Source organism: Homalodisca vitripennis, chromosome X (assembly GCF_021130785.1).
Source record: "Homalodisca vitripennis isolate AUS2020 chromosome X, UT_GWSS_2.1, whole genome shotgun sequence".
Taxonomy (NCBI): Eukaryota; Metazoa; Arthropoda; class Insecta; order Hemiptera; family Cicadellidae; genus Homalodisca; species Homalodisca vitripennis.
In genome coordinates this window covers 81,330,640-81,347,894 of record NC_060215.1, presented here as the reverse complement: position 1 = coordinate 81,347,894, position 17,255 = coordinate 81,330,640, and the positions used below count along the sequence as shown (strand labels likewise).

Below are 17,255 nucleotides of genomic sequence, written 5' to 3'. Positions count from 1 at the left end.
TATTACCAAAAATAGGTTATAAATTTATATATATTAATAGTAACTGTGAGTTGTGCATTAAATATTAGTTTCAGAAATTAGGCCTTATTCTTGACATATGTTAATATATTTAATTAATAAATTTACTTTTGTGGTAAATGATGGTAATCAACATCATCCATCTACCTAAAACAATATGCAACAATACCTATAACGATAAATTATGAACCGATGCTGTACATTTATGGGAAATTGCATATATATTTCTATAGGAATTTTCGTATGCTGTTACAGAAAGAAGTCGTGCTCTATATTTTGGTACAAAGCTTTCAAATAAAAAAATATATCACAAAAGTAACTTATCAACATATCTGTTGGCAATGCCCGTGTATGTTGGCAACCACTAGCTCAGGAAGGATGGTTGCCGATAATCCGGTAACATTTCCAAACTATATTTATTGCTAACTTAAAATCGGTGAGATAAATTTGCTAATGAAGCCATCAAAAACTCTCACTTGTGTTACTAGTTTGATAAGACAAAAACTAACCAGTGAAAGTACTATATTAATAATGTTGCAATGTGGTTAGTGAGTTAGGATTGCTTTCAAATGCCAATTGATCTGGACACTGAAAAAATAATTACTTAAAGGAATAATTAGTGAGTCCACAACACAGTGAGCCGTTGGCAAGATAGACAAAGTATATAGCAATAAAAATATTACTTTACTCATTTTGGATCGTTTTTTAAGTTAAATAGTTTTGATGAGTCCGCAGTGCACGTACAGATTTAAGGCAGATCTATTGATAACACTAAGGTTTTAAACATGTTATTTTATAAAGTAATATTTATAGGATAGAAATCAGAATATTTACTTTCAAGAATATCAATTTCATCATTAAAAATATTGATTCTGTCGATATATTGTACATTTTTTGTTTTAGAGATAATTTAAAGCAAATTAGCACATTCCATGCGGGTCTGGAGATCAATGGAGATTATCAATGACAGAGAGGTTTTTCTGTTTGTAATAGAATACACTTTTTAAATTTAAAACAATTTATTATAAATAATAATTCTCAGAAAGAGAATAAAATAAAAAACATGATTTCATACGTTGTACTGTATGTTTTATCTTTGATGATATTAGTTATACAACTAATATAATCAAAGGTTTCACATAATGGAGAGTATATTTTATATTTTTTAAGTATAAATTAAATTATCATTTACTTGGAAGTCTATAAACAACAAAGACAACAAAGATCTATTAATAAAATAAAGATGCAAGAAAAATCTCAGAGAAAATGTTATGAAATTTCATATACGGGAGACTTCAGAGCTTGTCGGGCTTCCCACTGATTACTTCCTTCGTGGCTTTTCACACGTAATGGCTTATGGATTTTTCATGAATAAGATGTATATCTAATGTCTCATAGCCCCCGCAAACTATCCTCCTCACTTACATTCAATTTCCTTTGAATTTAAAACGAAAGGGATGAACGTGTAAGAGATTCAAATTGTAACTTCTATTGCAATTCTAACTTGCGCTTTCCCTAACATACGATATTTACGATACATCTATCTTTTGCCAGTGATAACTGATGGAATTGTTTCATTTACAGCCGTCAACATCAACGAAACCTGTTTCTTCAACGAACAGTGTGAGGTGCGCGTCATCCAGACGGAGTGCCGGAATGAGCGCTGTGCCTGCAGGTTCGAGATGACACCGGTCCTCAAAAACGACAAGTATGAATGCATAGGTAAGTCATAATTTCTTAACTTTACACTTACATGACGTTTTAAATGGAAATATATTAAATTGTTTTTAATAGACTCTCTTAAGATTTGATCTGATTATTCTAATAAAATTAAAATATTCGTGTATAGATTTTGTCACAATTAGGTTGTTTTCACTTTAATATCATTTAATTTCACAATTAATAAATTAAAAATTTTCCAGCAATAGTGTCTTTTATACATTTATTTATAACATACTTGTACTAATTCCACAGATATAAATCTCTTCATTTTAAAATAAATTTTCAAGGACATAATACTTTGTCTTTTTTAGTTTTTGTTAACAATCCATGGTTATTGTTATAAGTGTTCGAGCGTTGATTGTAATACTACGTTAGTACAATCTGGCTTATTTAAACTTCATACATGACAGTGTGAAGTGATTATTTTGTGATTTCTTAAGATCCAACTAGCCCCAATTATGATCAGTTTTTTAGAGTTTTATCCATATATAATTTATTTTTAACACATTTCCACTCAGTTTATATTGGAAACAATATCAAGCTATAAAATATTTTATTCTAAAATTGTAGCCTTTATAAACTATTGTATCCATATATAATTTATTTTTAACACATTTCCACTCAGTTTATATTGGAAACAATATCAATTTATAAAATATTTTATTCTAAAATTGTAGCCTATATAAACTACTAGTAATTTACAAATTCCTAACGTAAGTTGGGAACACACCGATTCCTGATAGTAACAGCCATCTACAGCTACTTTGATATTTTTTTGTCTACAATTGGTAGATGAAAATAATTTTAGTAAATAGATCTGAAGAAGTAAGACTTCTTAGAAAAGTTTCCAATCGGTTGGTTAAGAGGTAATTTTAATTATTACATATAAACGGTAAAAAACTATTCTGTCGAGTTTATGGCAGAGAATTGTGAAAGAGAGCATTACTTTCGGGCGTTGGCAATATTATTGACTCATCCAGTTAATTGGCGACAGACAGCAATATGGTGGGAACAGTGACCACACTATTACATCATGCACTGATGAGGCTGACACTTACATACAATTAAAATGGTTTCATCCATTATATACAGGGAATTTTAAAAACAATGCTGGAAATAAATGCAGTTGCAAGAAGGCTAATTCAACTTTCCTATCTCAAATTGTTGTCTAATAAGAAATAATTACACATACTTGTACTCTTTTAGCAGAGCTTAAAGTATTTAGGAATTATGTGTGATAACTAACATCTATGTTATTGTTCTATACATTCACATACATAAAATACATATCAGACCATGATACCCTGAAATGAAACTCTTACAGTTAAATTCAACGAGAGAAAAAATTATATTATATATTTATTTACTTACAGAAAACTGCATTTCCACAACAAAAAGGTATGTAAAAGAGCAGTATACAATTAGGAGAGTATAAAGAACTAAATTAAAACTAGAACTAGAACGACTAGAATAAAAACTAAAATAATAATAATGAGAAGTAGAATGTAGTATGTAATTATTAACTACAGTGAGGAAACGTTAGAAATATGCAATGAAACCATTATTGTAGGTACTCTAAAATTAGACGTATACAATGCAACTAGTTAAAAAGTATAATAAGCAATATATGCTAAAAAAATATACAATTACCAAAGTGCTTAGAATTGTTTAATGGTCAGATCTTCAACTAAAATGATAGTCTTTTTTATGATAAATTGCAACTGACGTAAAATCTCTTCCTCTAAACACACACACACACACACACACACACACACACACACACACACACACACATGGCGAGATGGACAGTATTGCGATATATTGCATAAAAAGAGGGAGAGAAGTGGAAACCAACAAGGATTTTTAATATTTATATCAACTCCGTATCAAAAATGTAATTCTTTAATAGTTAATGTAATAAAAAATGGCACTATCTCTCTGTGTGTCAATATAACACAAAACTGCTGCGAAAATGAAGTCGTCTTTCATTATTTGTTGTGTTTTTATCTTTTTTCGTATTGACTTATATGTACAAAAAGTAATACTTGTTTAGGAAATTCATTGATTGTTGTGAGTTCAGGTAAAATAAGAAAAAATTCCAAATTAAATACCTAATAATTTTACAGAGTTTGATAATTTTGTTTTAATAACATAATAACATTCGTATGCTAGTAAGAACATTTTTAATGGCAATTAGAGATATATTTCAATGTTGGTCTTTTCCGTAAAATTTGTTTAATCATTTACAATAAAGTGTTTTATATATATATATATATATATATATATATATATATATATATATATATATGTGTATATATATATGTGTGTGTGTGTGTGTGTGTTAAATATTTATTTTACGGCTGTACGAGGTGTCTTCAGACGAATTTTATCACATTTTCAGAATAACTGAGCTTTATTTAAGAACCATTTAGCACTTCTACCTCGGGAAAGCCTACATATCTGGTTAACAAACTCAAATTTATTTCTGAAACCATGGCGAGGGAAGACCTAATCAACGTTTGCCATTCGTTGCCACCGAACCTAAACTTACAATGAAGTATGTGTATCTCTGCTTATCGAGCTTGGAATTTCCGTCTTTGCCACATTGTCCGCTGAGACTCAAAAATCACTTTGCACAGCCAGAAAGCTCAATTGATGGAAATGTCAAGGATGGCGTAGTTGGGGTAGATTAGAGGACAAATGGAATAGTAAGAAATGTATGCATTTTCCAATGAAATTATAGTTTTACTGTATAAAAAGAATTTCAAACAAAAATGTTTTTAACTATTTAATCAAACTAATTAGAATTTTTTTAGTTGTAGTTTTTATGACTTACGCATATTTTTAAAGTTTATTAGCATATTGTGGATTTGTATAAGACTGGGCTACAAGCCCTAAATTTACCCTTTTTTTAAATTTTCCAAAATAATTCATTGGTCATTTATCACTTTCTAACCAATGAATGTCAATTTACTTCTAGCAAAATCGCCCTGAATTTAACTTTAGACTACTATGTTATTTAACTTAGACACTAGTACTCAAGATCAGTTTCACTACTGCTCCTCTATTAACTTCCATTAACCACTTTCCCTTCTAGCGCTTGTAAAGTGGTTAGACTTCTGCTGGTTTTGCTTGACCAATTAAAATTGGCATTACCTAAAATTGGATATACACTTCAACAAAAAGTCTACACATTTCAATGGCTGCCCATGTTTTGTTAAATCCTGTCACGTATATCGTTCCCTTATTTTAAACTATTTTTTTTCGAAGTAGTTTGATTTTGCTTTATTTAATTTAATTTGACTAATCAATTCCTTTGAAGTTTCAGGCTATTTTTGTTCGTTTTATGTGGATTATTTAAAGTCCAGTAGATTTATTTGAGCCGAATATCGTTTATCACAAAAATTTCTAAGCTTGAAATTTTATATGAACATTCCCATCCATCTTAACAAAAACAACATTGAGTTTGATATAACTAAAAAACGACCACTAAATTTTATATTTGAAAACGTTTATATGTTTTCAATTCTAAAAATTGAAAAATGGAACCTGGGGCTGACTGAATTGTGATTCTGAACACTTCAAAGTGAGTACTCTAATTATGTCAGTGAGTGTATAAGTGAGTTAAAGTCTAGATTTACTATGTTACGATAAAATCTTTTAACACGTCACTTTTTCTGGAACAATAGCACAAAGTTCTGTTTATTCACTTTTTATTTTTATTAAATAGTTTTTTTATTTACTTCATAATGTTTTAAGACATAATAAAAACATGCCTGGGTTTTCAGATAGTCAAAATCGTCCAGGATACAAATAAAGTGCCACCTCATCTTTTGTTTAATGTAATTAGAAATTATGTAGAATAAATTTCACTAAATTCTTACGAAACTACTTCAAAAAATTAATAATAAACTTTTAAAGTACTTTTTATTGATTTATATATTCTAACAAATATTGTTACTCTACATTTTAACATATGTATAATGTATTTGTATTTAGAATAAAACTATATTATGGGTGATCTGTTTAGTCTTATACATAATATTGAAACCATGTAGCTCTGTCTGTTTAGATTATTTTCCTGGCTACAGTTTTGTAACAATAAAACATTTAAATAACACTTTTTACTAATTTTAGACATTTTTTATAAAATTAACAAAACCAGACTATTAAACATGTACAAATATATATTTAGAATCGTTCAATACTAATGTTATTTCTAAATGCTTGACGATATTTTTTTAACTCTATGTATAGATGTTCTTACTATACATAATGTATGTAATTATATTTATAATTTGTTAAGGTAAAACCATATCAGGCTCTTTATTTTATTATCTTAGATATAATTATATTGGTAGAGTGTATTTAAGTTTATGAAATTTCGATTAAATAAGTGTTTTAACAATAAAATATCTAGGTAACACATTTCACTACCAATTTTACTTACAACTACTGAATGATTACAAATTAATATTTTAAATTGTTCGATTTGCGATAATAACTTTATTTCTGAATGCTTTTAATATTATTTTGTATAAATGTACATATTTAATTGATATTGTAAATTGTACATTTAAATACTTATAACTTATGAAAATAAAATATGATATGATTATTTTATTATTTCAAATACAAATCTTTATATTTAAACCATGTATCACACTTAGAAAGATTATAATTCATTCAAGAAATTGATGAGAGCCTAAATATAAAACCTACTTAATTAAACCTGGTATGATATAGTATTGAAACACCCCTCTCTTACCACAGATCGTGGTGGGAGTCGGTCAAACGCATAGAGAGAGAAAGAATTAAATTACAAAAAAATAAAATCCTCCCCTCTCCGGCAACCATTACGAAGGTTGGAACATACATAATTTAATGATGGATTTATTTTACACAATTACCTTTGAAGTTCAAATTAATGCCATAAAAGAGTAAATCCCCATGTATATTACAAAGATTCATGACAGTTTTCAATCACAAACTTAATTATACAAGCATTACCCACTTTAAGAAAACTTTGAACAATTTAATTGTATGGCGTTAAATTTAAAACATATCCAAAAATACATAGTGCGTAAAAAGTATTTGAAAAGGTTTCAGGAACAAGGGCAGGGGCAATAAACTAAACAAGATTAAATAATATTACCACCATAAAATATCACTAACTTAAAACAACGTAACTAAGTGACAAGAGACCAATAACGTAAATTTGTTGTGAAAAGAGAATTCTTTCTATTTTTTAACAAATTTTCATAAACATAAACTAACATATATTAATCAATGAACGTAATAAAGGAAAATTAATAACATTCTTAACATTTAGATCCGGCACCTACACTTCGGCTTCAAACAACGACAGATATATAAATTTTGTGAGAGGACAGAGTTAAAAACAAATTTAGCAATTCAAGCTTTTAGTTTTCGTGGCTACCTGAGGATACAAGAGACATAAATAACCACTATGAAAACCATTTCCATCCGAGCGAGCTACAACACTGGAGAGTGCCTAATTAAAAAACAAAAATAAAAGGTTTAAAGAATAACATAGGTCATGACACACATATAAACATTAAATAGGCATAAAAGTTGCTCAAACTTACATTCGGCCCTGTAGCAACCTTTTTATATACCCTGATACCAAAATTAGATAAGGTCTCTCTTCATACGATGGTATATATTTTATCCCAATTATCTCCAATTTGGACATAAATTAAGTAAAAAATAAAAGGGTGCAACCTTTTCTGCAAGCTGTAACCCTACCACACCGTGCAAGGTAGCGGAAGACTATCCTAGATAAGACAAGTGGGAACTAGTGGGAGACAAGAAGGAAGTAGTGCTTGCTCCCTCCTTGCAAATGACTCGAGACAGTTTACTGAAGCTACTCTCACTCGAACATTTTATACGCGACAAGTCAAAAACTATAAGAAAGAAAAGTCCCTTACTTAATAGCGGGGTTCACTACAGCGGGAATAAACACATAATTATTTAACCCCCTACAGGCACAGACATTTGAAAGCACCGGCTATTACAGTAATACAAAAATTACATAATAAATAACCATCAAGTATAACGTTAGCTTGATTAACCTCAACAGGCGCTGTTTGGTAACAGCACTTAAAATAGGCCGTATTCACAGCAAAATCTGTCCCTCCAAAAAGGGCTAAAAGCTCCAACCAGAGTACCTCTCCTCATGCTGAAGGACTCAATGTTCACCCCAAATGCCAGATGTTAGGATGCCTTGACACCCAAGAAGAAACTCGAAAGAGAATGCACTGAAGAAGACAGTAAGCGAGACGGAAAGTTGATCAGTCTTTCCGGGCCGCAGTACTCCATACAACTTAATACTCAGGAAAATTATATATCCTCGGGAAGTCTTCAAGTAAGAAACACGAGCTTTCCGGAGACGCTTTCCAGAACTAGGGTCACCCAACTAAGCAGTTACTGTCCAAAAACTCCATAATATGGTGGGGACTCATCCAACGTATAACATAGTCCACTACCCATAACATAGCTAAACTGACCCGATGGGTTCGACAACATATCAAATCCTTCTCCTGGAAGGGGTTAGCACTAGGGCCCTGATCATCCTTCCTCCTCACACTTTCTGTTTTCACATCGGTAGAGCCAGAAGCAGTCAATATATCACCTAAGCGAAATGTTTGGGGGATTAACAAAGCGTAAGTTGAAAGGGCATGGCTTTATGACTTTCATGTTGGGCCGTACTGAAAACGAGTTGCAGCCAACGCAGACTCTATCCCAATTCCCAGCTCGTTTGATTCTCAGCATAATTGAGGCGGCACATAGGTAATCTATGTTTAAAACGTATTAGTATTCTGTATTGAAACGTTGGGGTTTAATTCTATTGCTATTCACCTGATGTTTTACCTTAAATATATTATAATCATCCTTCTCTGAAAACTTTATATCAATATATATAACCAGGAAATTGAAGCAAATGTTCTGCCTACCAGTTAAATGCAATAAGTTGCAAACTGAATATAGCTTATTTTTTACGATTATACTCCTGAGTTTATTGCGTTTTGCTCATTCATTGTTTTATTTATTTTCCTGTGTTTATTGTTTGTACTCCTGTGTTATTACGTTGAAATCCTGTGTTCATAGTATTTGTGTTACTGAATTTAAAAGAACATTTTGATCCATATTCATAGATATACTCGTACAACAGTAGATATACAATATTTAGTTTCTTTCTTTAACTACCGTAATGGATAATAAGGTCGTGTTCCTTCAAATAATATATTAGTGTTTTCTTAATACTTTCATGTTTTAGTTTATTAATAAATTACCTAATTCAATATTAAAAACAAATTATAATCCTCAATGGTTATAAATGTACATAAAGCTGTACTGACTAATTTGAAACTTAGTCTTCTTTCTTTTCTACCCTTATTTCTATGAAAAGTAACATTGAATTTAATTATACTTCTTATATTTCAAGTAATATAATATATAATTTCAATATTATAATAATTATTTTTGACACTCTCGTGATTACCCTGGCCAATCAAATACATCGAAGCGCTTAGTCAATTAACAAAATATATTAAATACCAATGTTTAAAGCTTTGGAGTTGAACCATTGTGTGTTACGAAATTTCGTAACACACAATGCATATTGCATAGACATTACGTAATTACGTAATCAATGCAAACCAAGAATTTAAACTATATTCCCATATATTTTTAGTCAAAATTCACTATTCAGACAGTTTTTCTTAATTAAAGCGTTTTACTTTTGCGTAGCGGGTTTTTTTTTTTTTTTTTTTTTTTTTTTTTTTTTGCTAATAGAAAAATTAGGTAGTTTAAAAAAAGTAATCTTTTTGATCTATTTAGTGAATTTGCAAAGAAACGTTAGAAAAAATACATAATTATAAAAATACACTGAAATTGAAGCTATGCTGAAGTTCAGGGAGTTGTACACGAATAATTAAAACTTAGCCTTAACAGCTGCTATATTATTTGCTATATTTATATATATTATTATACTCTGATGTTATATACCTACACTTCATTAGCACATTTCATAATAGTCCTGATGACACTATGTTATCGCTGACCGACTTTATGTACATGCGTGGCCGTTAGAAAACACGTAATTATGCTGCCACAAATTGTCGTTTACGAAATATTTACGAATCCGCCTAAAACAGCGCAATCTAATTACCTTTAAGACGAGACATTCATTAGTAAAATAAAACTGCTTCACCAGAAGGGTTAAGCACGTGCAACTTCATTACTGGTTTTAATTATTAAAACAATAAGGTATGAACTCAATAATTTTATTATTTACCATATTTACCAAGTTTTTAGTTGAAGAATAATTTGGCTTCGTGGCTTAGACAGGCCAATTTGTCTAACAGATATCACTGCACTTATACTGGAAGTAGATGTCATAGTCTACTTAAACAGTTACTAATTCTTAGTCTAACTTAGCCATAATGTATAACAAAGTTTGCATGTTGAGTGTGATAATTTTCTTATCAAACTAAGTCATATCATCGTTATATAGTATAGTATGAAATGAAATAAAAGACGTTTATTTTTAGGCGGATTTATGGCTTTTTAGCCCTCTGTTCCTCCCAACCTCAAGATAATATGAAAAATACAAACAATACTAATAACATTTCCTTACAATTATTAGTATGTATATTCATCAAGTGATAACTGATAATATGCAAGTAAATCTTATGTATAATTATTCAAAATATTGTTCTACAACGTCAGTAACAAAAAGCACACCTTAAGATGTTTTCAACGTGATATTATTACAAAGTTATCCAAAAATGAACGTTTTATTTTGACGAAATAATACACAGTTGTAATTTTTCTTATTTTTAACTATCTATCACCCATAAACATTTACCTGAATCCACTTTGAACGGTCCGATATAATGCTTTTACCGAGACAAGGTTTGAACAGTAAATTTATAAAACTATATTTTTAGGTGTGGATTTTATGTGTGTTTTATGTATATAACATAGCTGTTACATAGGGCTGGTTGTTTTTTTAGAGGTACAAATAAGGGATAATATCTTTGAAGTCTCCCGACAAATTCTAATAAGGAATTATCTGATTTTATATTAAGTATACTTACATTATCACTAAGATAGATGTTAAGGTGCATGTTCAACAATTTACAATGTAAATAAGGTCTGACATAAATATGATATGTGCAGCGATCTACAAGCCACCAGAGACTGAGAGATACGTGGACCCCACCATGATTATGATCCTCGTCGCTATGGCTCTCATGTTTGTCATCATCTGCGTCGTTCTTCGTCTTTTTAGCAAGTTAGTATATTAGTTAATTAAATTCTTCCTAGTTGATATAAAGATTTTAACTTGTCTATAATTAAATGTTGAATACGAAAATACTTTTATAATATTTATTGAGGAAATATTATGCTTTAACATTTTAATAATAGCTCTTTACATGTATACTATGCTACATCAAATTTACAACAATAGATCAGCGATTAAACGACAATGTTATGAGCATTATCGTATTAAAATTAACATTTAAACTTCCGTTTATTTAAAAACTAATTAATTGTGTGATCAAATTAGATTAAATGGATGGATCCTTAATAGCAGATAAAACTACTTAAATATACAACACCATTATCTGAATCATCGTCCTTTCCACCATCATTGTCTTCAAGGAAGTGTAGTAAGCTGTGACTAATTTGTGACAACTTTGCCGCTATTAAAGTCAAGAGATTGACATTGGGGGTGCATGATAGTTATGTGGATCAAAATGTCGAGGAGCGCATGCAAATTACAAACATTCTTATGAGTTTATAATTTATATGTTTATTTAGCTGTAGTTTTTGTAGTAATTTTATTCACCCACTGACATTCATACAGAATCCTCGGCGAACCCTTGTGATTCCTCTCAGTTGCCCACATTTTAGAACCAAACTAAGAATTGTGCTTACGGAAACAACCATGTTTCAAGTGATTGTATATTTGTCTCATTATTGACTAACTTTGTACTATAAGTACCAACTGAGAATGTCAGGGAAGACACCTCTTTCGCAAACCATGATATTCTTATTGTGATCTTCTTCAATGTCAGACATCTGCTTGTGTGTCTCAGTCACCTATTGTCAGATAGAGCCACAGACACTGCGTCACTACGAATCGTAACGCTTGACGCGAGGACTATGTGTCCGATATCAACTGTATATAAAATGAGAGGGGCAGTCTCTCACACATGGAAGTCTCAAAAGCATCTTCTTTTTGATAATTTTCATATTCAATTCAGGAGGCAGATGATTTAAGAAAACCAGTACAGAAGGCACTGTCATTCTCACTCTACCTAAGATCAAAACTGTCGAACTGTGAAATGCTGTGGCTCATAGTGATGAGTGGAGCATTAACGAGTATCTCACGTACGTAATTTTTGCACGTCCTCCAACGTCATGATTAAATATACTTGAGCCAAAGTGTTCACTTCTTTTACTATTTGGAACAGAATACCACTGTAGCGGTAGGGACGATGACTTAAAATATTTACAACGCATAAAAGCAGAGATTATGAAAGCTAAGGAGGTAAGGTCTAGTCCACCGAAGTGCACAATATCCTAGAAATATCCTACCTTTAAAAAACCCTTTAGGGTCCAGCAAAAAGATATGATCGTAAACAAAAACTTAATAGTTTACCTACTATGTCTTAATCTTAAATATAACGTCTTAATTTCAAAGTAAGGTCAATCATTTCGATAAGATAATACTATCATTTTCAGCACATTGTGCAATTTGATAACATCCGCCTCCAGAATGCCCTGGATCATATGGATTATTAACGGCCACAGACTTGATGATGGTGGGTGGAAAGTTGGCTAGCTTAACAGAGTCGGACCTTACATCAATAAATCATACAGCCTAAGGACAGTCAAAGAAACCTTCAGAGCCAAGAACCTTCAGGGCCGTTCTGAAATATCAGTAAAATGTCATACGATTTTATTAACTTTAACCGATGGGTTGCGCCCCCTTACGAGCGTGCCACTGATAATAAGGAGTACGCATGACATATGTTGCATAATTCTATTCTCTAGAAGAACCAGAGACTCTTTTATTATATTTGCAAGGAATTAAAAAAGTTATATACGAATAAACCTTCCGATTTAAAAAGTAGATCTATATTCATTTTAGTCTGAGATAGTAAACTTTGAATATTTGACCTTTATAAAGTTATACACCAGACTAAAATCACTGTGACTTCAATGTGTCCCCTAGATTATAGTGGTTCTTAAACATGCTCGTAAGTTTAGTTAAATTGAATTTTGATAAGTAGTCTGTGTTTCTAATCATCTATCAACACAACTTCCTACCTAGATGGATGTTACGAGTTTCAGATTTGTTATTAAAATGTGTAACATCAGATATAGGTTTTTTTTTCTTTGGGCTTTTATAAAGCCCCTCAATTCATGTTTTCTTATTTAGAAAAAGAAAAAAGTTTATGATAGGAAAACACTTCAGGTATCTAACACAGTGATTTGTTAGTTTCTTTGAAAACCTTGAAACGGTTTAGTTTTTCCCCATATTCACAAACGTTTACACACACTTCGAATTCAATAATTTAAAGAACATCAGACGTTTTACTTAAATTAACTAATAAAATTTTGTTACAAGATAACGGTACCTTTATTAAAGTACAGTTTTAAATATAAACCTAAATGAGATTTCAAGTTAAAACGCTTTTTACAAAAATGTAATTGTGATTTCATTATTTCTCAATCAGTCTGCTTTCAAACTGCCTGCTACAAACAAATATACCTAAAGCATTTTACCATTTTGAACTACCTCCCTTGATGGTTCTATAGAAATGTACACATTTCAAAAGAATAAATGCTTCATATTATGCTCCTTAATTTTTGAAGAAAATTATATAAAACGTACTCCAACGCATGCGATTATTTTTTTCATTAAGTAAAATGTGTGATTAAAAATCATTAGAAATATAGTTTATAGTTCAACAAAAGTTTCCTCTAAAAATATCTAATACGACCATGATTAAAATTCTACTCTGTGAAGTTAAGGACAACACATGTTTATAAGCAACACAGGTACAGTTTGGCGTGTGTGTATCTCGCAGCGAATGAGCTTTTCATATGCATATTCCCAGAAACACTAAAAGAGATTAAGTATAAAACACCAGAATTTCAACGTTAAATTCTAGTAACATGACTATATTTATTAGACTTTTTAAATATTTTGAAACTTTACGACAACGAGTGATTAATACGCTTGTTATACCAAATAACTCATTATCATACCAATATTAAGTTGTAGGTATATTGTTTGTTATTTTACAATTATAACAACTTAAAGGCTATAACTATTCACAATAAATAAAAATGCAAAATATTTTATGTTAGTTACGTATGATCCGTCCACATAACAACATTGATTTACTTTACTATATTCCACACACAAAATAATGTAAATAAATTACGAGTGAGTAGTAACAGATAGTAAATAGTACGACTATGCCCACTTAACAATAGTTTGCCTCAATAAACACACAATAATGATTTTTACACAACAATAATTTTACGTTTTTATCCCAATATTTGACATCAGATTTGAATGCTGTTTCCTGGATTGACTGTAGTCAAATGAAGTTAATGCAGTCAGTGTTGGTTGGCTTTTTTTATTGTATAGTCATATCCCTTTAAGATTCCTGCCCTGGAGACAAATAACACAAACAAAACTTGTTAAAGGAATGACAAACAACCGTTTAAAGTAGAAAAGTTAAGACATTCTTTTCCAAATAGGGACAAATTAAAAATGCTGAAAATAAAAATGCAATTTCATTACAGCACGTACATGAATTACACCTTAGAAAGATTGTAATGATTAATATTTAAAAATTTAATGTTTCTTAAAAAATTATATGTTTAAGAAAAGTTAAATCATAATTCGTTTTAGTAACCATATACATACTAATATCTATAGGGTAATCTCCAACTATTTTCTTTCAGCCCTAATTAAAATATGCCGCTAAAATGCTCGTGTAATGAAATTTTTCTATTTTTCTTGTCTCTAGGAAATGTATTTGAACGGACTGATATCAAACTATGTAAAAATGTTCCTAATCAAAATATTGATTGCAACACCTTAAGTGCCTGATAGCTCATTATGGGCGCACATCCTTCGAAATGTTGAAGGGGGGATCAGGCATTATCCTATTATTGCACCCACTAAGGCCTAGTCACCTATAATCACAATGGGCGTGAACTAGCGATGAACTTGGAAGGTAAGATACTGGAATGATTAATAGACAACGGACAACATAAAATAATATTTATTTTTATTTTGATTGCACTATATTTTTAAGTGCAAATAACAGAGGTAACAATTTTTTATTTCTCTTAGAATTAGCGTTTTGTCTATCTATAATATCAGTTATCTATTTTTATCAGTTATACCACTACCTAACAATTATATTGAAGGAATGTCCGTAATTTGAATGTGATAGGAACAAAGAAAGAATAAACTTAGTCTTCGATAAAGTAATATGAATGAACATTGTCTAGTTATACACCAGTTCACAATGAAAAGGAAGAGGAAGATGAGATGAGGCGGAGAAAGGGGCAGGAACAACTTTTGTGTCATAAGATGGATGCTTATTTATCTCAGAGGCAATTAGCCGTCACTTTCTAAGGAGAAGAATAGAAAGTTGCCAGATTTTTTTTCATTTCAACGCTGTTTTTATACCTTTCATATTTCAGTTCACTTTAAGAATCAAAACGTACCGTTCGGACAGCTCATAGATGAGATTATATAATAAATAGATATGTAAAAAACATAATATTCATGGTGTCCACTCTCTTTGATTTTTCAAAGACATTGACCGTGAAATTATGAAAGATTGATTGGATTTTGCGTTTAATATTATTTTTTATATAATCTTATTTTCAAGAGGTAGAGTAACACTCTGGACATCCAAATAAAATGTGTCTTTGTAAGGTAGCATGCAAGGTTCTATACTAAGTTAATGATCACACTGTACAGTGTGTTCAGAAAAGGGTTTAACAAACTCATGTGGCTAATAGTACTCGTAATTCCAAACAAAACATCTTTTGTAAACATATATCAGGAATCATTACAACCACTAGAGAGACATCAACAGTTTTGATATGCTTCTTGCTCCCGCCTTGTGCAAGCGTACCTGTAAAGTGCTCTAGCTCGCTTTTGCATTGACAGATTCGTTGAAAGTTAACAGCTGGAATTGGAATTACAATGAAAAAGCAATTATTATCTTGGAATTTTTTTAACTTAAACAAAACAGCTGATGCTTCTTAACTGATAATACAGTTTGTTGCTCCCGGTTTTTTAATCATACCTTTGAATTGGTCTTGTTCGCTTATGCGTTGAAATATTTCGTTGAACAAAGTACCGTTGGAATTTTAATACACATTTCAAAATACTAAGTACCTTTTAAATTTTTTTCACCTAAGCTAGTTGTGTTACGTTATTTGACTTTAAAATGTTTCAACAGACTTGTTAATATTTAAGTAAATCACATAAACATTGTTTATATTTATTTTCTTACGCTTGCACATACCGAGAGCAAAAAAAGTCACAGTTGAGAGCCATCAATTGTTTGTTGCTCCCGACTTGTGCAAAAGTATACTCTAAATTGGTCGCGCTGGCTTATGCATTCACAGATTTTATTGAGAATGGTACCGTATAAATAGGTATAAAATCCCCAAAAAATAGTTGTTATATTGAGTATTTTTCAAAACTAGACGGGTTTCCTCGTTATTTGACTTTAAAGACTTTCAAAAATCTCAATTTCGTTAATATTACAAGAAATAACACAATTATAAGTTTCCTCTTATTTGTCCATAACCTGTGTGCCATGCTTGGTATCTGTAGTTTTCTATTTTTTGAGATAATAATTTTGTTATAAAAGGTACAAAATGGCCACTAGCGGTTAAATTAATCACTTCTCAAACTATGTTTACAGGGCATTTTGTGTTTGAAATCATGAATACAATCAGCCACAGACGTTATTGACACTCTCGTCTGAATACTCTGTAATTTAAAGACACACATTTCACTGATAAATTGACATCATGTACAACCTACGTATCATATATACATTAATCATAATAATATTCTTACGTGATACACAATATACCCGAACTCTAAATCTCGGTAGTATGTCACAGAAAATTTAATGTTTTCGGCTAATAGCGTATTAAATTACGTATATTAAATGACGCAGAATAACGCTTAAAAGATATCGGCCTATCCTTAACAAAAAAATCTATTTCCAGATACTTTATCCTATCTTACTTTCTTTTACTTACTCCTATCTTTTACTTCCAACCTACAACAAATCCAGTTATCATGGTTCAGCTATAGAATTTACTCCCTGTTCCACTAAATTTAATCTCTTATTTATGATCTAGCCAGTATAGCGAAGCAGCCAAGATTTGTTTATTTATTTATTCATTTCAATGGTAAC

The 17,255-nt window shown here is 30.7% G+C and overlaps 1 protein-coding gene across 3 annotated transcripts in view; it reads left to right on the top strand.

The window, feature by feature from the left end:
* The window catches only part of LOC124369254, a 276,312-nt gene that overhangs the window by 240,999 nt on the left and 18,058 nt on the right, over positions 1-17,255 (top strand). For all 3 annotated transcript variants that reach the window (XM_046827147.1, XM_046827148.1, XM_046827150.1), the window contains 2 exons: positions 1,603-1,740; positions 10,948-11,062. In XM_046827147.1, the coding sequence (XP_046683103.1) occupies positions 1,603-1,740; positions 10,948-11,062 (253 nt within the window). The remainder of the gene's footprint in view (positions 1-1,602; positions 1,741-10,947; positions 11,063-17,255) is intronic.